Below are 22,022 nucleotides of genomic sequence, written 5' to 3'. Positions count from 1 at the left end.
GGTCTTTTCTGGGAAAGATACCCAGTGATAACAACAACAATAAAGCTCACATTTTGAGTACTGTGCTCTAAGGGCTTTACAATGCCCTAGGTGGTGCTGACCATGTCTAATCCTATTTTCCACACAGGTGAAGGAAATGGAGCCGTAGACGTGTCTACGGTTAGAGGCCCAGTAAGTGATACAGTGCTCACACCCTGTTCTCTTATGACCCAGAATCTGGGCTCCTCACCACTCGGCTCCATCTTGCCTCAGAACCAGAACTGCTCCATCTGCTCAAGCAATCGGTTCTTTCAGAGAGGAGCCTGAATTGATTATAAAGACTGTCTTTATGCACATGGCTTTCCAGCTCCCCTAGCCTTTTGGATGGCTCAAGAAGAGAAAGTTGCCAGAAAAACACACACACAACTCTCCTCTTTGTCAGCAAAAAGCAGGCCCCCAGAGAACTCTGCCAAAGGGAAGCGGAAGACCATAAGATTATCCCCTCCGGACTGTGAGTGATGGGCTAGCCAACAAAGACAGAAAGAAGCACTGTGCCTGGCAAGTGATGTCTATGAAAGGCCAGTCTTTTCTCACAAATCTGAGTAGCAACTGAAGTGACAGGAAAGGAAAGAGGCAGGAGGAGAAAAGTAGAGGGAGGGAGACGTGGAGGCTGGCATCAGCAGTCACGGTGACGGCCGCACTGCCTGTTTTTAGAAGCAGTGACAGATACAATCAGCTGCAAACAGCAGAGAAACAAATCACAGAAGGCAGAAGACAGAACAGCTTTGCTGTCATGGGAGACAACCAGCCACCTGTCTCTGGTTTCTGTCGCCCTTTGGGATCTAGGGCAGGGAACTCCACGCTAGGCAGGGTGGAATGAGGGCAGGCAGCTGCCTCTGCTCAGAGGTCCCTGACCATGCAGACCACCAGCACCGATGGACCGACACCGGCCACGGGGTCCCCACAATGCGTTTCAGCTGTCCCTGAATCATCTCCGCCTGCATCCACGGCACAGCCTAGGCTGGTGGCTTTCATGCCCCTCTGCACTTTTTGATTCGGATAAACGATGTTTCTTCAGTCCTGGCTCCCCGCATCTATCCAGATCGCTGCCCTTACGTCTCTCCCGTAGAGAAAACCAGGAGTCACCACTATAGTCACCCTATAACTTAACACAAACTGTTAACCGTGTTCTGTTGAAAGATGTCAGGGAAGCATCTGCCGTGCTTCACAAAAGAGATGCCCTTTAAGGAAAAAGTTAAAACTTTATGGCTACACATTAAAACGGCTGGTCCACTATCAGAGGGAAAATCCCAACTGTCCAGCTCATTACCCGTAGACAGCTGTGAGTTTACTTTAGATACTCTCTGTGGTACAAATGACATCTTGAGTTCCACTATAACAATAAAGGTTCTGGGTTTCTGAAGGGTGCGAAAACGAAGGGCTGTAGTGATCATCTTTTTAGTAATGTCAGAACAGGTGATGGAAACAGAAAGCATCCGTTGGTCCCTATGACTAACTGCATAGAGCAAGACTAGGGTGGACAGTGCTGCCAACCTCTTCTTCCCGCACAGCCTGGCCACTTCCCGCAGGCAAGAATGCACACCACCATCAACATGTCTCCCAAAGTTTGGGCTCTTCCAGTGCCTACTTTTCCATGATGCTCTCTGTGACCCCTTCAGCTGGAAGTAACTTCGCCCTTCTCACAGCTCTAATGACATGCGCAACCTTCTCCTGGAAACTTGCTCTCTATCTGTGCTGGAGTCATTTGTGGGTGTGACTGATCTCATCCACAGGACTGTTGCTACTGCTGCTGCTAAGTCGCTTGAGTTGTGTCCGACTGTGTGACCCCATAGACGGCAGCCCACCAGGCTCCCCTGTCCCTGGGATTCCCCAGGCAAGAACACTGGAGTGGGGTGCCATGTCCTTCTCCAAAGCATGAAAGTGAAAAGTGAAAGTGAAGTCGCTCAGTCGTGTCCACTTCTTAGCGACCCCATGGACTGCAGCCTACCAGGCTCTTCCGTCCATGGGATTTTCCAGGCAAAAGTACTGGAGTGGGGTGCCATTGCCTTCTCCCATCCACAGGACTGGAAGCCCCTAATTCTGAGTCACCTTCGTGTCGTTCTTCCCCTGCCCCTAAGCCCAGCACTCGGCTCCTAGCAGGTGTGCATCAGGTAGGTGCTGGCTGACTGGGGACAGGTTTAGGCATGTCCCCAGATGCCTTCTCTCTGCACTGTACTACCAGCTATAGGGTGTCACAGTCCAGAATCTGGACTCTGAAGCCAGGTTAACAGGACAGGAATTCTGGGTCCCAGGACCAGTTCCCAATAGCATGGTGCCATGGTTTCCTCAATAGCAGTAACAATGACCTCCCAGAGTTGTGAGGAACAGAGGAGTTGATCCCTATAACACAATTTGTATAGTGTTGCTGCAAAGCAAGTATCCCCAAATGTTAGCTCTTACTGCTATGAAAGCCTGGGCTTGGTCACCAAGGATGCTCATTCTGTGTTGCTACCTGGTTAACTAAAGAATCACAGACCACTGTACTAGATTTTAATTCGGATAAAAAATGGTGACTTCAGAAGAATTTTTCATTCAAGCTTCATCTGACTGTCTTAGATGAATAGGCTTATGGCTTTAAATCCATCTCCCAGGTTGTTACAGCTAAAGGTACAAGGTTAACATCCACATAGCACAGCCTCAGAGAATGTTTTTTTCTGAAGTATCTTTAATACTCCCTTACTTATCTCTCTCACATTTTAGGAATGACTATGTATGTTAGCATGAAACACAATCCCATGGTCCTGTATAGAATTCAAAAGAAAATAACTTGATCATAGACACTAAGGGACAGGAGCCTGGAAACTGACAAGCTAGAGAAAATCATTCAAATAAAACTTGGCCTCACTCAGTACTTTATGAGACAAGTACCACACAGGTCATTGGAAGGGGCGGGGAGGCTCCTGAGGAAAGCCCAGTGCTCCCTCCATTACCTGAAGTTCAGCATGAAGCCTTCATGGGGCTGGGGTTAGTGTGATGACCCTTGAGGGCTTGTGTTCACTCTAAGACAAACCTGAGAGGGTCTTCCAGTTAGATTCATCATCAAGAAACAGCGACTGCCTCCCTGGAGGGAGGTGTGCAGGTTCACTGTTCAAGCCCATGAACTAAGGCTCTCTCAATGTTCACTCCCTGGGTACTTTTCTTTCCTAACTTCTGGTTCAGATTCCAACTTCAAAACATGCAATTTTCCTTAACAAAGAATCTGCTAAGCCTCTCCATGATGCAACTGCTCTGTTTTGTCACATCAGGAACATTCAAAGGGACATGGCCCCGATTCAGCACCAGCGAGGTCAGGCCAGCCAACATGGTCCCAATACAGCGCCAATGAGATACAGCATCAACGAGGTCAGGCTGGCCAACATGGCCCCGTACAGCACCAGTGAGGTCAGGCTGGCCAAATTCACCGTAGGGCCCAGCTCTCATGAGTCCATTCTGGCTTGGACCCCACAGTCACAGCTCAGCCTCCTGTCTGCCTCCATGACACACGCAAATTCAGAGTGACAGGTAGGTAAGTCACAAAGGCAGTGGAGAAAGGTTTCTATTCCAGCCACACTGCCCTGGCTTTGGGGAAGGGAAGAAGCCTGTATGTGGATCCAAATGTGTACTGGGGAACTGTGGGTGAGGAGCAGCAGAGGAGGGAACCTAAAGAAGGAAACTAGTGTTGGGGTTTCCCTTGCCTTTGGATAGAACTGTTAAGCTTCCTTGGGGAAATACTTCTCTTTTCATGCTGCCTGGCTTCCCATCTTCACAGTGGAGTTCTCTGGATCCGGAGTCTTGGAGCGTGGTGGGCACAGATTAAGGACTGGGGACTCCACTGCTCAGGACTTAGCATTGCCATTTGCTGCACGTCTTGCTGAGGTCTCATGCCCCATATAGCAACTGGTTTCTTGCCTTATTTCTAGTAACCATTAACTGGGCACTGGCCCGGTCACCAAGCTTTAGCCCCAAATCTTGTAATGTCTGTTCTCCTAGTTTTTCATTTTGAAACTCTCCCTTGGTTCTCCTACTGGAATCCCACACTTTTAGAAATGGGACCTCCTCTTTTTCTCCAGGGACTAAAGCCTGTTCCAAGCCTGCTGGGGATATCTGCTACTTCCTGGGCTGCTCACCAGCCACCAGCTCCTCCAAGGCTGTGTCCACTCTCAGCTGTACAGTATTGAAGCTCCCTGTCGCTGGCTGCCTGACCCCAGCAGAGAACCTAAGGTCAGACCTCACTTCTGCCTCCACCCCAACCACAGGCCAACACGGCACACTACCCACCCACCACCCACTGGCAGCCACCCTGAAGCTTGCTGGGCATGCATGTGCTCCTGCTGGCTACTTCTTGCTTCCTTCTGCTGGGTGCTGCCCATCTATGTCTAGCCAGCCTGCTGTCACGTGTTGTTGCCCTACTCCAAGGGGGCAATAGATGGGGAAGCAGATGTCTCCGGGAGGACCAGTCCTCCTGCCAATAGGACCCCAGACCTGTGATCAATTGATTCACTGTGTGATGACCAAAGTCTGTACAGCTGTTCAGTTACATAGTTTGCTTCAGAAGTGAAGACAAATCTTGTTTGTTTTCTGAAAAGTACAGATTCCATTTTCTAATTCAAAAATACATTTGCCTCTGCATCATCATTCTGGTCATTCTGTTTAAAATTTCAACCCCCATCCCTAGTATTCTCTATCCATTTCTCCTTATTTTTTCTTAGCATGTTTTATGAATATACTGGATATTTTGCTTACTTATCTTTCCTTCTGTTTATTCCTTCTAGTAGAATATAAGCCCCATGAGAGCAGGGATTTCAATTTATTTATTATGTTTGTACCCAGGGCAATTTCTGGCCTAGAAAAGTCACTCAATGAGTATCAGTGATGTAAAGAAAGGAGTGAGTGCCAAGTGAAGGGGTATGCCTGCTCCTCATTGGTCACCCAAGGCTGTGGGCATTCAGCTGTCCATCATACCCCGGAAGCCTGGCCTCCCGCCCCCCATAGGGTGCTGCACTCACCTTTAGCTTATGCTCGTGCTCCTTGTTGACACGGGCAAGCAGCTGGGCTTTCCTCCTGTTGAGGGCATCAATGAGGGCATCACATTGCGCCACCAGGCAGGCCTCGAACTCCACGCTGTTCTCCTGCATGAGAGAGCACAGTGTTCAGCAGCGAAGTGACCAGGTGCCTCGGGCTGCCAGAGACAGCAGAGCCCCAGTCCATCTGTGGGGGAGGAGGCCCTGCTGAAGGGAAGGAAGAGGAGCTCTGCCCACAGTGCACACATGCATTTTATAAATAACAAAATAAATTTTATTCTGCAGTGGTAGCGTTTCGCTTTAGATTCAAAGAGGTAAATGTTACTTAATACCTTTGTTTTTATGAGAGGAAATCATCTCTGCAATTTGAATTATATCAAGTAAAATAAATTTTAGTTTGTAGAGTTGAACATGAATTGTTTTGAGGGCTGGCATATGGCCAGCTGTGCATGGTGGAAGGTGGCATTCAGAAAGGCTGGTTGCTGGAGGGAGTTGGGTATTGTTGAGGCATGAGAGTGAAAGAATCACTGAATTTAGAGGCAGAAAGAAGAAAGCAGATGGCGATGGTCTTCAATATTAAACAATAATACAAAGACAATAGAAGTTTAGACGAATAGTCATGGGCAAAACACTTGCTCCTTTCATTAAAAAAAGCAAGTAATAAGTGCAGGTAGGCAGTGAAGAATCACTGGTATATGTAACAGGCGTCAGCCTGCTGTGAAAGTCAGCTTCTGGGAGAACAGTAACCGTGCTCTAAATGGATCATAACTTTCCATGATGTTTAACTTGAATGCTGGATCTAAATTTTTTTACGTGCGTGTGCAGTCGCTCAGTCATGTCCAACAGAGCGACCCTTTGGACCGAAGCCTGCCAGACTCCTCTGTTCATGGGATTTTTCAGGCAAGAATACTGGAGTGGGTTTCCATTTTGCTCCTCCAGGGGATCTTCTGGACCCAGGAATCGAACCCGATCTTCTGTGCCTCCTCTACTGCAGGCAGGTTCTTTATCCACTGAGCCATGCGATAGACATTTTTAAAAGCAATTCTCTCATTAAATTATAAGCATTCATTAGAGGTAATCCTTTCAATAAGTTATATGTGTAGCTTTGATTCTCAAACCATAATCTGGAAAACAATTGTCATTTACAGCCAATGACAGCTAAATACTTGTTATATGTATAGTAATAGCATTGAAAAAATAGTACTCAACTGAGTAAGCTGTAAAATTTGGGGGGTTAGAAATGAAGGAACAGCTTAGCCTATCAAATTTAAATTAATTCTCAGTCATCCAGAACTGTGTCTCCTAATATAAGGATCAGTAGTTAGGCATTAGGTCACTGTTTCAAATGCAAGGTCTTTTTTGTATAAGGCATGCATTTATAACTGCTTGAGCAATCACTTCTACAAATATTAAGTTTTGGCTTTCATAGTAATTTGCTTTCGAGTTCTCACAGAAGACCCCTGGAAATCATCACTGCAGAGCTCTCTAACCAAGCAGGTTATTATTGGTAGGGAGGGGGAAGCTTTTTCAGTAAAGGCTCTGATAGAGTAAAAGAAAGCTCTGCTCTAACGAAGAGGTGACGTGCAGGGGTGAGCCTGGGGCTGCACACTTTATGCCAGCAGGAGCAAAGAAGGGACCAATTGATAAACTTTGTTGTTTTGGAAAGCAGAAGGAAATATACAACTGTTAGGTTGTTAAAACTTTTGATTCAAAAGTTTTAACAGGGGCTTGCATATCAACAAAGGGCAAAAAAAATCAGTGTGAGGTGCTCTAGAAGGCTGGCTTACATTTAAAAAGCCATTTCTGCCTTGACATCGGTTAGACATTAACTCAGAAAGTCAAGCTACTGGAGGCCAGCGCTCAGGTTATTTCTGTGAGGCAAACCTGAAAATGTAAGAACATTAAACAGTGCAGAAGGTCATTATTTTAGCATTTCATGCAATTTAATGGTTTCTCCCCTTCAGCTCTGGTAGGGAGTTCACAGGCTCTCAAATGCCAAGTGATTTGTTGGTTACTGTGTCCACATAAAGCAATCTGGTATTATAGTTACCATGGGATCATGGTTGAAAAACATTTAAGTATCTAGGTAGAGGAGAAGCATTATTATGGGATAGGAAGGAAGGAAAGAAAGACATAAAAAAGAGAAAATGTGACCTGTTTGTTACTATTAGATAAGATATAATTTTTGCAAGGTGCTTTGGGAACATATAGATTTAGAAAACTCAACAATAATGACTGAATTCACAAAGAAATAGACCTCTTTCTGAATGCATGGCAGCAAAGAATTAGGAGCTCAGTGTGGAAACCAGGGTTATGTCCTTGGCTTGTTGGGGAAATGTAACCATCTTGAGAAGGGGTATATTTGAAGTTGGTCCTGTATGTGTGTTTGCATGTATTAGAACAGAAAGAGCAGAAAAAAAATATGTAGGAAATTTCCTAGGAAACATAAAAATAAAAGATAAGACAAGGAAACACCCCCCCCAACACACCCCCAACCCTAGGTACACATCTTAGCACATGGGCTTTGCTTTCTGCCTTGGTTGCTGCCAATACCTGGATCTGCTGGACCATGTTGCGCAGCTGCACCAGGAACTCCTTGGCTTCCTTGGCCCTGTCTGACAGCCCGTTCAGCGCCTGGGAGAGCTGGCTCTGCAGAGACAAAGAAGGAAACCATAGAGCGCTCATCGCAGGAGGCAGCCATACAGGGTGGTTTTCATCCAAGAGCCCTCACCCTTTCAGATTCCTCTTGTCTCAGCCGGGCCACTGAGTCAACACCTGTAACCTGAAGATTCTGGTAATAACAGCATCTTGACTCCTTCCAGAGGCCCCTGAGGAGTGTTTCCTCTGAGGCAGTGAAAACTTCTGGCTGCTGTAGTCAAAGGCCCTTACCAGATATCTGCCTAGAAGTCCCTCATCTTATTAATTACTTAATTAATTCAATAATGGGTTATTTAACTTTAAATAAAAAAAATAGTGATGCAGGTGATCTGATACTTATCAACACTATTTAGCCCAAAGTGCTACTGGGATGAAAGCGGAAAGAATGAAGTGGTTAACAGGATGAGAGAAGGAAGGGTGAGAGCACCTGTGATGCCCGGGGTCACTTATATGTAATGGCGAATACAAAGGGCAGGATGAGGCTCCTTCTCATCAACCTTCTCCCAAGCACATACATGTCCTTCTCCCAGCACAGCCCACCCCACCTCCTCTCCACACTAGCCTCCTAAAGCAAGGTGTACTTCTTCCTTCCACACTGCACAGGGGACCCACAGCTGCTTGATGAGATCTAAGTGGAAGCTGGCTGGAAGGCTGGAGGGCTGAGAAAGCTTCTGCTTTTCTGCTAACATGGGACCAGTGTGGCTGGTGCAGCCTCTTCCCTTTTGCTCCCAACTTTACGGCAGATGCTTTGGGACTCTCAAGAAGCGAAGATAAACATGGAAAGGGAGGATGGTGAACGGAGACAGTGCCAGGTTCCATCGGCATCTTTTAGCATCTTAACCAACACCTGAAGTCTCCTACCACCAGGCCTCTTGTTATGTGGGGGACAAGTTACCTCTTATAGTTTAATCCTTATATAGGAGCTCACCATTACTTGCAGTCATTACCACTGTACTTGATACAAAATTCCTCCCCTAGCAGCTGCGGCAACACGCCTCCTGGAAATTACAAACTCCTTTCCCCACATCACCTTCTTTGAAAACGAATACCTTTTCTCCTCCTTGCTAACATGATGCATTATCCACTCATCTTTTTAGTAAAAGGGTAGAATCTTAAAATTGTATTTCTTGGTTGTATGACGGTTTTTTGCTTATATGTGCATGACTAAATAGGAAGTCAGTCACTGAATCTCTTTAAAAATGGGCATGCTGCCTGCCACTGTGGGGTGGGAGAGCACAGGCTTCAGAAGGGTTCAGATACTGTCCTTCCCTAAGCATGACCTTGAGAAAGTGACCTCTGTCAGAGTTACTCCAATGGAAAAAGTGGGAAAAATAATGATAGGTGGCTGGATTATTGTGAGAGCTGAGTACCTTCATCAATGTGACGGCTCCTGCTAACAAAGAATCATGGTAAGGGAAACCACTCCAAACTCATAAGTGGTGCCAGTGACTGGCTGTTCACATCTCACGCATAGCTCTACCTCATCCATAAATAAGAATACTATGGTTTTTGGTGCTGTGGGCATTGCATGAGGTACTGTATATAAGCCAAGAACCCTGCTGGCACATGGTGCATGCTTAATAAATGTTGGCTGTTATTAACTCTTATTCATCTGTTCCTTCCTGCCCATAACCCTCTGTGGACTGACTAGGGTGGGATTTGCAGGGCAGACTCCTGGAACAGGATCTGTTGGAGGATACCCTCATTGCTTGTACTTTGATTGAGGTACTTAGACTCCAGGAGTCTAAACCAAGACAGCCTAGGAAGAAAAGGAACAAAGTGAGCTTACAGTTGCTGAAAGGGCTACTCAGTAATTGAATACTAGGTCCCAGCTGCACTATGTGCTGTGCTGTGCTTAGTCGTGTCTGACTCTTTGCAACTCCATGGACTGTGGCCCGCCAGACTCCTCTGTCCATGCAGATTCTCCAAGCAAGAATACTGGACTGGGTTGCCATGCCCTCCTCCAGGGGATCTTACAACCCAGGGATTGAGCCCAGGTCTCCTGCACTGCAAGCTGATTCTTTTATCATCTTAGCCACCAGGGAAGCCCAGGAATACTGGAGTGGCTATCCCTTCTCCAGGGGATTTTCCTGGCCCAGGAATCGAACTGGGATCTCCTGCATTGCAGATGGATTCTTTACTAGTAGAGCTACCAGGGAAGCCCCAGCTACACTATAACTTGGGGTAAAAATTTTCTTCTCAAGAACTTTTTCAGGAGCCCAAGGGATGAAGAGAGTCTCATTTGGAACAGAGGGCAGTAGAATGACAATCATATTCTAAAGGAGACATTATGTTATTGTGACTTTAGAATTTATATTCCCTCTTTTGCTGAATGAGTCAGAGTTTGCTGGGCTACCACAGTTTTCTTCCCCCTTTATTGCAACCTATGCCTTAGTTATCACATTTGGAGGTTTGAGTAGAGGGTCAAATTCATTCAACTACACAAAACTAGAGCCACCTGGTTTCTTAGAGTCCAGCCTTGTAATTCAAGGTGTCTGTATAATATAAGTCAGACCCGATGCCCAATAAGAATTGTTGATCAGGTGCTGGTATATACATAGAAAAAAATTATACTATAGTACAGAATTATACTATAGTAGACAAAGAGTCAATAATGGCAGAATGATCTCTGTTCGTTTCCAAGGCAAACCATCCAATATCACAGTAATCCAAGCCTATGCCCCAACCAGTAACAATGAAGAAGCTGAAGTTGAACGGTTCTAAGAAGACCTACAAGACCTTTTAGAACTAACACCCAAAAAAGATGTCCTTTTCATTATAGGGGACTGGAATGCAAAAGTAGCAAGTCAAGAAACACCTAGAGTAACAGGCATATTTGGCCTTGGAGTACAGAATGAAGCAGGGCAAAGGCTAATAGAGTTTTGCCTAGAGAACACACTGGTCATAGCAAACACCCTCTTCCAACAACACAAGAGAAGACTCTAAACATGGACATCACCAGATGGTCAACACCGAAATCAGATTGATTATATTCTTTGCAGCCAAAGATGGAGAAGCTCTATACAGGCAACAAAAACAAGACCGGGAGCTGACTGTGGCTCAGATCATGAACTCCTTATTGCCAAATTCAGACTTAAATTGAAGAAAGTAGGGAAAACCACTAGACCATTCAGGTTTGACCTAAACCAAATCCCTTATGATTATACAGTGGAAGTTAGAAATAGATTTAAGGGACTAGATCTGATAGACAGAGTGATGAACTATGGACAGAGGTTCATGACATTGTATAGGAGACAGGGATCAAGACCATTGCCATGGAAAAGAAATGCAAAAAAGCAAAATGGCTGTCTGGGGAGGCCTTACAAATAGCTCTGAAAAGAAGAGAAGTGAAAAGCAAAGGAGAAAAGGAAAGATATAAGCATCTGAATGCAGAGTTCCAAAGATTAGCAAGGAGAGATAAGAAAGCCTTCCTCAGTGATCTATACAAAGAAATAGAGGAAAACAATAGAATGGGAAAGACTAGAGATCTCTTCAAGAAAATTAGAGATACCAAAGGAACATTTCATGCAAAGATGGGCTCAATAAAGGACAGAAATGGTATGGACCTAACAGAAGCAGAAGATATTAAGAAGAGGTGGCAAGAATACACAGAAGAACTGTACAAAAAAGATCTTCATGACCCAGATAATCACAATGGTGTGATCACTCACCTAGAGCCAGACATCCTGGAACGTGAAGTCAAGTGGGCCTTAGAAAGCATCACTATGAACAAAGCTAGGGGAGATGATGGAATTCCAGTTGAGCTATTTCAAATTCTGAAAGATGATGCTGTGAAAGTGCTGCACTCAATATGCCAGCTAATTTGGAAAACTCAGCAGTGGGCACTGGGCTGGAAAAGGCCAGTTTTCATTCCAGTCCCAAAAAAGGGCAATGCCAAAGAATGCTCAAATTACCTCACAATTGCACTCATCTCACACGCTAGTAAAGTAATGCTCAAAATTCTCCAAGCCAGGCTTCAGCAATATGTGAACTGTGAATTCCCTGATGTTCAAGCTGGTTTTAGAAAAGGCAGAGGAACCAGAGATCAAACTGCCAACATCTGCTGGATCATCAAAAAAGCAAGAGAGTTCCAGAAAAAGATCTATTTCTGCTTTCTTGACTATGCCAAAGCCTTTGACTGTGTGCATCACAATAAACTGTGGAAAATTCTGAAAGAGATGGGAATCCCAGACCACCTGACCTGCCTCTTGAGAAATCTGTATGCAGGTCAGGAAGCAACAGTTAGAACTGGACATGGAACAATAGACTGGTTCCAAATAGGAAAAGGAGTACATCAAGGCTGTATATTGTCACCCTGCTTATTTAACTTATATGCAGAGTACATAATGAAAAACGCTGGGCTGGAAGAAGCACAAGCTGAAATGAAGATTGCCGGGAGAAATATCAATCACCTCAGATATGCAGATGACACCACCCTTATGGGAGAAAGTGAAGAAGAACTAAAAAGCCTCTTGATGAAAGTGAAAAAGGAGAGGAAAAAGTTGGCTTAAAGCTCAACATTCAGAAAATGAAGATCATGGCATCCGGTCCCATCACTTCATGGCAAATAGATGGGGAAACAGTAGAAACAGTGTCAGACTTTATTTTTCTGGGCTCCAAAATCACTGCAGATGGTGATTGCAGCCATGAAATTAAAAGATGCTTACTCCTTGGAAGGAAAGTTATGACCAACCTAGATGGCATATTAAAAAGCAGAGATACTACTTTGCCAACAAAGGTCCGTCTAGTCAAGGCTATGGTTTTTCCAGTGGTCATGTATGGATGTGAGAGTTGGACTGTGAAGAAAGCTTCTGCTGCTGCTGCTGCTAAGTCGCTTCAGTCGTGTCTGACTCTGTGCGACCCCATAGACAGCAGCCCAAAGGCTCCCCGTCCCTGGGATTCTCCAGGCAGAACACAGGAGTGGGTTGCCATTTCCTTCTCCAATGTATGAAAGTGAAAAGTGAAAGTGAAGTCACTCAGTCGTGTCCTACTCTTAGTGACCCCATGGACCACAGCCTACCAGGCTCCTCCATCCATGGGATTTTCCAGGCAAGAGTACTGGAGTGGGTTGCCAGAAGAAAGCTGAGCACCAAAGAATTGATGCTTTTGAACTGTGGTGTTGGAGAGGACTGTTGAGAGTCCCTTGGTCTGCTAGGAGATCCAACCAGTCCATTCTAAAGGAGATCAGTCCTGGTGTTCACTGGTAGGACTGATGCTAAAGCTGAAACTCTAGTACTTTGGCCACCTCACGTGAAGAGTTGACTCTTTGGAAAAGACTCTGATGCTGGGTAGGATTAGGGGCAGGAGGAGAGGGGGATAACAGAGGATGAGATGGCTGGATGGCATTACCGGCTCAATGGACATGAGTTTGAGTGAACTTTGGGAGTTGGTGATGGACAGGGAGGCCTGGCGTGCTGTGATTCATGGGGTCGCAGAGAGTTGGACAAGACTGAGCGACTGACGTGGACTGAACTGAGACAAAGAGTGTTGGCCTCACCGACTCCCTGGATTTTATATAGCAAAGCAGTATGTAAGCGGCACAACTCAATTTATTTGCAGATTTCTTCCCTTTGTGTCTATATTTAGGCCTTCTTCCTGGCTAATGATTGTTCTGGTATTTGACAAACAACTGCATTATAAGATAAATATCTAGAAACCTTTCTCTTACGTTTTGCCACCTTGTAGAAATGGAGCAGCAGACAATGAAAAATCCTAGAAACTATTTATCACCAGAAAATGCTCTTCTTCTAAGGATTTATACATGTATTGCTTTTATAGGACAGTCTTCTGATCATATTTATAAGCCACATCTGATGTAAAAGAACATTATTATTTATTTATTTTGTTTACCAGGAGCATTTAAATTCCTGCTATATGCTAACAGAGATGTTCTGTACTCAGGACCACAGAGCAGCCCTGTAAATTTATACCAGAACACAGAAGATGGAAATATTTAGTGTGTGCTTTCGGCTATATATGTAGACATCAGAAGCTGTCTGTAATGCTGAAGCAATAACATTCTGATGTCTTGGATATTTGTTTTCTCATTTACTGAAAAGGTATCATGATTAGAAAGTGAATGGGAGTGTGAAAATGATGTAGCCACAGAAGCACTGACAGATTTCTAGTCCAGAGCTCTGAGCATGCTTGGAATAACCAAGATCGCCCAGAAAGATGGCAAGTTGTTCTGAGCTTGGAGGAGAGAAACAAAGAACTCCACCCCTTTTCTCCTCTCCTGCTTTCCCCCTCCAACTTCTCCTCTGAGTGGCTCGCCTAGCCTCCCAAAGGAGTATATGCTAAGAGAGATCGGAGCTCAACCTGGGACCCCCTGTGGAGCATGTCTCAGAACCACCATCACTTAGGCTCAGGAAACAGGTAATGAATTCAGTGCATGCGCCCAGCTGGCAAGCCTTCCCAGACAGAAAACCACGTCTTCATTCCTTTTCCTGCCGTGAACATTATTCATCTGTCATTTCCCCCCTCAGTTTATTAATACTATGAATGCTGGATGGAGACAAATTAGAACAAATCAAAGGAAACTCCCTAGCTGTCTAGGATCGGAAACTACAAGCACAAGATGGGTCACAAAGAGTCAGTCAAGAATCATACAAAATAGGTGAGGTGGCAAACAGGCAAAGGCAGCTTGGTGGCCCCCAAAACAACCTTACTCCTTCCCTGGGCAGCTCTGACATAGTGCACCCTGCTGCAGACTGTGGCCTAGCCTCCTGCTTCCTGGGTACGGAGGTCAACACAAAACACAGAAATGAGGATCAATGGAATACTCTTCTGAAGGAAAGTATTCCCTCCCAGAAAATAACAATTTTTCTTGAAGAATACTGATTTTTGAGTCTTACTATATTATTGATATTATATAATTAAAAAGTAAAAACAAGAAACTCAAATGTTGTCAACATATTGGTCATTTCTTAAATACCAGGGACCTTGATGAGCACTTTTAACAGATGTCCTATTCAACTCCAAGCACTCCCCTGCCAGTTTGCAGAGGCTCAGAGGTCTAGATACTCCTGAGTTAAGGTTTTGCCACTCACATATGGAAGAGCCAGAACCCCATGGTTGGAGACTGGCTGGGACCCTCTTGCCTTGATTTGAGAACAATCCCTAAAGGTCATCCCAGCTCCAGAACTCCCTGCAGGAAATGGAGGAGGCCCCTGCAGGTCAACTCCTCCCTCTGCTCAGTTCTGGTCATCTCACTTCCTTGTAGATGGATCTATGAGACCACTGGGCAACTAACCATCCCTATTCAACTCTCCGAATCTGTGTCCAGGGCATTCCATCTAATAAACAATTTTCTAGCCTTCAGTTTCTTCATCTGCAATATGTGGTTAGTAGCAGTACCTGTATCATAGGACGGGGGAGACTGGTGAGACTTATGTACTATATAAAGTTCTATACAACACCTGGCATATTGTAATCATTTAATAAGTAGTAAGTTTTTACAATAAGAATTGTGTTAAAACACACATACATAAGTGATTAAAATACTTGGTCATGTCACATGTCCCAGTTTGGGGTTTGGTCAATTACAGTTATCCAGACAGCAGGGTATATTGTAGCATGCATAGTTGTTTGTTCCTTGCCATAGAACTTGGAGGACCTCCTGTAGGTGGAGCATGTGTCCTGCCTGTATCCCTGCCCTACTGTCACCCTTGGCCATGTGATTTACTTTAAACCTGAAGAGGCCTTGTGATTTTCTGCTAGCTTTTTTCCTCTTCCTCTTTGTCACACAGATCCAGGGGTGCACTGATAAACTGGCCCTCATAAAACAAAAACAACAAATGAAGTTTGATTTGTAGTGTCTGCCAATTCCCACGGTTCATATGCATAGTTGATTTCAGGTCACCAACATGGCATCACTGAACAGAGTTGGGGAGAGATGTGCATCCTCAACTCTTTAGAGCTGGGCTGTTATGAGCCAGGTCAGAATGCCACAGCGCGTATCCCACATGGTGGCTGGGGGCCTGAGAAAGCTAGAATGGAACTTGAGACTACTTCCCATGATATAACATGAGCAAGAAATCAACCTTTGGTTTGTAAGCCACTGAGATCTGGGGGCTTGTTTGTTACTGCAGCAAAACTAACTAATACAGATAGCAATTATAATTTTCCATTCATGATTTTAATTTAATCAACCTCCCATTTTACCATGGACCAGTCACAGTGACTCAGGCCAGGAAAATTATGATAAAGGAGACAAAATCCCTCCCTCAAGGAACTGTCACTGCATTGCAAATACCACCATTCTGATCTTAATAATATCACATTTAAAAGTTCTCTCCCATAGGCTTTCTAATGAAGCAGAGGAAGACTAGAATATTCTAATGACTAACAACAGAAATGTAGCCTCTCCACTTATAAGGGAAAATGAAAAGTGTCTGCTTTCCTAGCAAGACTCAGCCAGTTCTGGCCAGAGTTTGAATTTCAGAGATAATCTACACAGACTGTATCCACCAAACTTCAAATATTTCTCCATCTTAGACAGAAAGCTCTCAAAATGGAGATGCAAATCAACACGGCAGGTTTTCTTCAGCAATGAAATAGAGGAGCCATTTTTTGCCTCAGAGCAGAGCAAAAAAACTGTTGCCTCACCCCAACGTTCATAGTTTCTTGGTGGAAATTGATTTGCCACATCTCTATGGTTTTTGCTTAGAGTGCTGGAAGCCGTGAAAGAATTCATGCAGCAACTGCTGTGACTGAAGGCTTGAAACTTTAATAAAGTGGCAGGCACACAGGCTGGAAGGTCAACACCACTCTGCCCAAGGCTGAGCAAGCCTTTCTATGGATATTCTAACCCACCACAGGCGTGTTGTCAGGCAGTTACTAGGTATTTACACCCGAGGATCAAAAATATGCCTTCCTTGGGCTAAGTTTTTGTGCAAATATTGAATTTTACATCCTGGAGATGGATTATAGGACGGATCTCCTTTGTGTGTGTGTTGCCTTTTCTCCTAGGTAAATTCGAGGGCCCCAAACAGCAGACTCTGAGTCCTTTTCTAGAAAGCTGTATGGATCCCCCAGCTGTCTTCACATTCACACTGTTCTGTTGTGTTCTTCCAAGTGGTGTTACAGCATTCTGCTTTGTCTGATACTACCAGGGAACAGTTGAAGCAAAACAGATTGAAATCTGTAAGTTTTCAGTTCTTAATAGTATTTAAATGTTCCAGATAGAAACTCTCAGTTCTACAATAAGGACTTTTCACTAAACAGTTTAAAACATGGTCTTAGAAATATATACGAAAAGGTAAAAAAAATCACTAAACTATTTTTCATATAGAAATGCTTTGTGCTTTTCAGAGACTGAATTGTTAGGTGCTCAAAAGAGGAATGACTTATTCTTTCAAGTTTCTTGGCAAGAGTAAGACTTTTATTTGTTTTAAGAAATAACTTTTCCCACCTTATTTTAAAGGCAGAACATGTTCATCTCACAAAAATAAGAAAGAAAGAAGAATCAGAAAATTAAGAGACTTAGAAGAAGAAAAGAAAAACTTCAGTCTCACCAGAGACACACTGTTTATTAATAGCCTTGATAATGAACCCTTGATGTTTATCTTTTAAAATTTTGTATACTCTTATAATCAAATATGTATGTCTCCATACAGTGTATTGGAGAAGGCAATGGCACCCCATTCCATTACTCTTGCCTGGAAAATCCCATGGATGGAGGAGCCTGGTGGGCTGCAGTCCATGGGGTTGCTAAGAGTCGGACACAACTGAGCGACTTCACTTTCGCTTTTCACTTTCATGCATTGGAGAAGGCAATGGCAACCCACTCCAGTGTTCTTGCCTGGAGAATCCCAGGGACAGCGGAGCCTGGTGGGCTGCCATCTATGGGGTCGCACAGAGTCGGACACGACTGAAGCGACTTAGCAGCAATAGCAGCAGCAGCATACAGTGTATATCAACAAAATGGACATCAGGTGATATACTCACTGATGTCTTGAAATCTGTCCTTTTCATTTAATATGATATAAATATTTTTCCATCTGACTAAGTACTCTACTGCATATCTGACTAATAGCTAAATAACACTAATCGCTAAAAACCACTCTGGTAACATTTACTACATGGCAGGCAAAGGTTTATACATCTTAACTCATCTTTTTTCACAAAACAGCCCAGCAAAGGTAGATACTATTATTATCCATATTTTTTATAGGTGAGAGAATGAAGGCAAGAGAGGTTAATTGTCCAACGTCATAAATTTGCTAAGAAGCAGAGCAGGGATTCAAACCTAGGGAGCCCGCAGCCAGAATCTGTGCTATCCACTGATAAACTGTAGGATAACCCAGGGTGTAGGTACATCACAATTTATTTAAAGAATCTCCTATTTTAGCATATTTAGTTTGTTTCCATCTTGTTGCAAAGAGCTAAATGAAATCCATACAGGAAATATGTGAATACATGCTTGATTATCCCCATTTCCAAAAGTGAAACTGCTTGATCTGCAAACTTTCCTAGAGAGTTTTAAAAATCATGTTATCAAAATGTCCCTTTATGTGATCATCTAACTTACACTCCTGCTGAAGGTGATATTTAGGTAGATATTCTCGCCTATATATCTCACTCCAAATATTATCATTTGTATTTGCCTTTGTGATCTGGTAGGCAAAGAATGGAATCTCATTTTTTTAATCTGCATTTTAAAATTACCAGGATGGATGGGTGAGTTTTTTTTTTTTTTCTTCAAAAGCTTCTTATAGATATTTTCCTACTTAAGGTGCAAGCTCTCACCGGTATTATTTCTGAAGCCCTTAGTAGAGGTCCTAACCTATGGGGTGCTACCTAAGTGTGTATTACGTAAACTAGTTTTTTTCCACTGCTGATGACTAGACAAGGCTGGCCTCACTGCATGTATTTGCTTACCTAGAAAGCCTTAGTGATCCAAAACTAGACAGTGATCTGGAAAATTCAGGTGGGCCAGTGAATAGGAAGTGAAATCATAGATTGTTATTAATAACTTGAGTAGATTATGGTCAGAATGTCTGATTCATAAGATCTCTACTGTTTTACATGTATAATTATTATTTTGAGGACAGATACAAGTACATGATAGCTTCTGGTAAACATGCAATGAGTGTAAGAGAAGAATATACTTTCTTTTTGTGGGAGAGAATATATATAATACAAAAATGATATGTATAATATAAAATTTTGTAACATATTTGTAAACACAATTTAACTTGTTAATTGCATTATTCAGATATCCTAAATTTTTGTTATCTGTCTCCTTGGACTGCAAGGAGATCCAACCAGTTCATTCTGAAGGAGATCAGCCCTGAGATTTCTTTGGAAGGAATGACGCTAAAGCTGAAACTCCAGTACTTTGGCCACCTCATGCAAAGAGCTGACTCATTGGAAAAGACTTTGATGCTGGGAGGGGTTGGGGGCAGGAGGAGAAGGGGACGACCGAGGATGAGATGGCTGGATGGCATCACTGACGCGATGGATGTGAGTCTGAGTGAACTCTGGGAGTTGGTGATGGACAGGGAGGCCTGGCGTGCTGCGATTCATAGGGTCGCAGAGTCGGGGACGACTGAGCGACTGAACTGAACTGAACTGACTTACAATATTCTAAAACAAACAAGTAATCAAATTTCCCACAAAGATTGTCTTTGATCCCATTCTCCTTTAGTTTTGCTTTCTGTATTTGTGGCTCTGTTGTTTGTTAAATAATATTTATACCTTTTAACATTAGAGCTTATCCTTTTATGTTTCACTTGTTCTTTTGATCTTGAATTCCATTTTATCTGATATTGCTATATTTATACCCTCCTCTCTCTCATACAACTTTGCTCCTCTTTTATTTCAAAACTATATTTGTTTTTAACTCAATCTGATTTTTTTCCACTGTCATTGGGAAATTTGAGCTATTTACATTTATTGTATTAATTGATATGGTTGGCTTTATTCCACCAACATTATTTATATTTCTATTTGTTATAATCTACTTTTCCTTTTTAAAAAATTTGTGGCTTTATCACATTTCCTTTAATATCTTAATCCCACTCCCCAATTAATTTGGACGATTTGCTGTGCTTTTCCATGTTGCCTTCCCATCTTGTCATCACATGTCAACCTACATTTGTCCATTACTGAGTAGAAATTAACTAATAACTTTGATTCACCTTTCCTACTACAGTCCCCCAAATGCTTCGCTTAATGTATCTCTCAGAAACTAAGAAATGCCATTCTAAAAACCCTTGGATGAAACTGATAACTGAAACAGAATTTATAAATTATATAGATAGTGAGGAGAAATAGTTTGTAAAAGTATATTACATTTAAAAATGTGATTATTTGGAAGAGGTAGGAAACCCTAATACTGGTTATAACAAGGTTCCTACTAGAAATATTATTTTTAGATGGAACCTGGCAAACCTGCAACATTTCTTCCCTTTTCCCTATCTTGACCTCCTAGACCCAAAATAGAATCTTTTCCACCTCTAATACACTTTCAAAGGTAAGTCACAGTGGTGGCCAGACCATAAAGGAAAGAAAAGGCTTTTTTTGCACGTTAAGTGCTTATATAAGGATGGCTTGGGCAGCTGTTCTTATGTTCTGAACATTCAATGATTTCAGTGTCTTTTTTTCCCTAGTATTACAAGTTGCATGGCAGGATGCAGCGGTCTCTATCTCTTTTTAAATATATATATATTTTTTACAACATCAAAGAATAGCTAAGCTAAGCAAGCCTATAAATGAGGTTGAAGTCACAAGTTTGCTTTAAACGTTACTGGTAAACAAATACAACTGGTGGCATTCCCATCTGCTCTTCAGCCTTTGTGACCCTTTGGGAGGAATAAAAGCCACCCTGTGACATCTATACCACTGAGCAGCATTGGGGAATGTTCACTCCAGGGGAGTACCTGTGCCTCGTAGTGTCACTGAGAGCAGGGCTCAGCCACCAGATTCCAGGTGAACTGGTTCAATCTGTGGATATCAATTCTATTTCTTGATGTTGTAGGCAGAATAATGGCTCCTTGAATGTCCATACCCAAATCCTTGAAACCTGGGTTATCTTACCTCACATGGCAAAAAGAACTTGGCAGATGGGATTAAGGTTTTGGACCTTGATTCTAAGAGATCATCCTAGATTATCTTGCTGAACCAGCCTAATCACACAAGTCCTAAAAAGTAGAGGATCTTCTGGGCTACGGTCAATGAGAGAGTTGTGACTATAGAAGAATCAGGTGTATCTTTCTCCTTCAACCTGTTAGGATCATCAGTTTATAAGTACCCTGAAGTCTCAGCGCACCTGAACTTTTACTTATCTTGGAAAATCTACATTTCCCAATGGGGTCATTGGGAGGTTGGGAAATCTTAATCACAATATCTGAATTTTTATTCTGACCATAGGACCCCATGATAACATCGAGGCAGATATTAACACAGCTTCTTTAAAAAGCTTCTTTAGAAAAAAGGGCGCACAAGGAGAGACCACTGCACATCCACTGGACTGACAAAACTAGGTGCTGGTGAGGATGAGAGCCTCACACGTGCTATTGAAAATTACATGGCAAAACCACCTGGGAAACTGATGCTTTCTAGGAAAGTTACACAGCTACCTGACATGACAGCATATGTCCACAAAAAACTTAGATAAAAATGTTCATAGCAGCTTTACTTATAACAGCCTCAAGTTGGAAACTGCCCAAATGTCTATCAACAGTAACATGGATAAATAAATTCTATATATTCATACAATAGAACACTGCTTAGCAATGAATACATTCAAGCTAATGATATACATGAAACATAAATGAGTTTCAAAACATTATGTTGATTAAAAGAAGTGAGACAAAAAGATACATATGGTCAGAAAGAACTAATCTATGATGATGGAAGTCAGGAAAATGGTGACCTTGGTAGGTAGGAAGATTGGAAAAGTGTTTTGTGAAATTCTCTGAGGGAAGATTATGTTCTATATCTTGATCTGGGTACTATATATATATACACATATATATACACATATATATTAATAGATGTAAAATTTATAAATATAAAATATAAATAAATATAAAAAACTCATTAAGCTATAAATTTAAGGTTTGTATATTTTACTGGAGATATTTTATGCTTTTTATTTTTAAATGAATTTTTTTCCCCAAGGATAAATACTTCTTGTATATAATTAATCTGTTTTCTAAGACCCCATGATGTGGGATAACTTTTTTTTTTCCTAAAAAATATTTAGTGTTTTTTCAGATGACCTTATTTGTTTTTCAACTGAATCTCTGAATTTAAATAGACATCTATCAAATCCTCAATAATCTTATGAATGACTACTAAAAATATTTCACTCAATTT

General features: G+C 42.7%; 1 protein-coding gene across 10 annotated transcripts in view; it reads right to left on the bottom strand.

Annotated features, from left to right (window-relative positions):
• Positions 1 to 22,022, bottom strand: part of TRIM9 (tripartite motif containing 9) — a 119,610-nt gene that overhangs the window by 44,820 nt on the left and 52,768 nt on the right. For all 10 annotated transcript variants that reach the window (XM_040226769.1, XM_040226764.1, XM_040226761.1 and 7 more), the window contains exons 2-3: positions 7,593 to 7,688; positions 5,025 to 5,147 (exon numbers count right to left, since the gene is read on the bottom strand). In XM_040226769.1, the coding sequence (XP_040082703.1) occupies positions 5,025 to 5,147; positions 7,593 to 7,688 (219 nt within the window). The remainder of the gene's footprint in view (positions 1 to 5,024; positions 5,148 to 7,592; positions 7,689 to 22,022) is intronic.

The sequence above is a fragment of the Oryx dammah genome, unplaced genomic scaffold (assembly GCF_014754425.2).
Source record: "Oryx dammah isolate SB20612 unplaced genomic scaffold, SCBI_Odam_1.1 HiC_scaffold_26, whole genome shotgun sequence".
Lineage (NCBI taxonomy): Eukaryota > Metazoa > Chordata > Mammalia > Artiodactyla > Bovidae > Oryx > Oryx dammah.
This window is presented reverse-complemented; position numbering and strand designations above follow the sequence as displayed.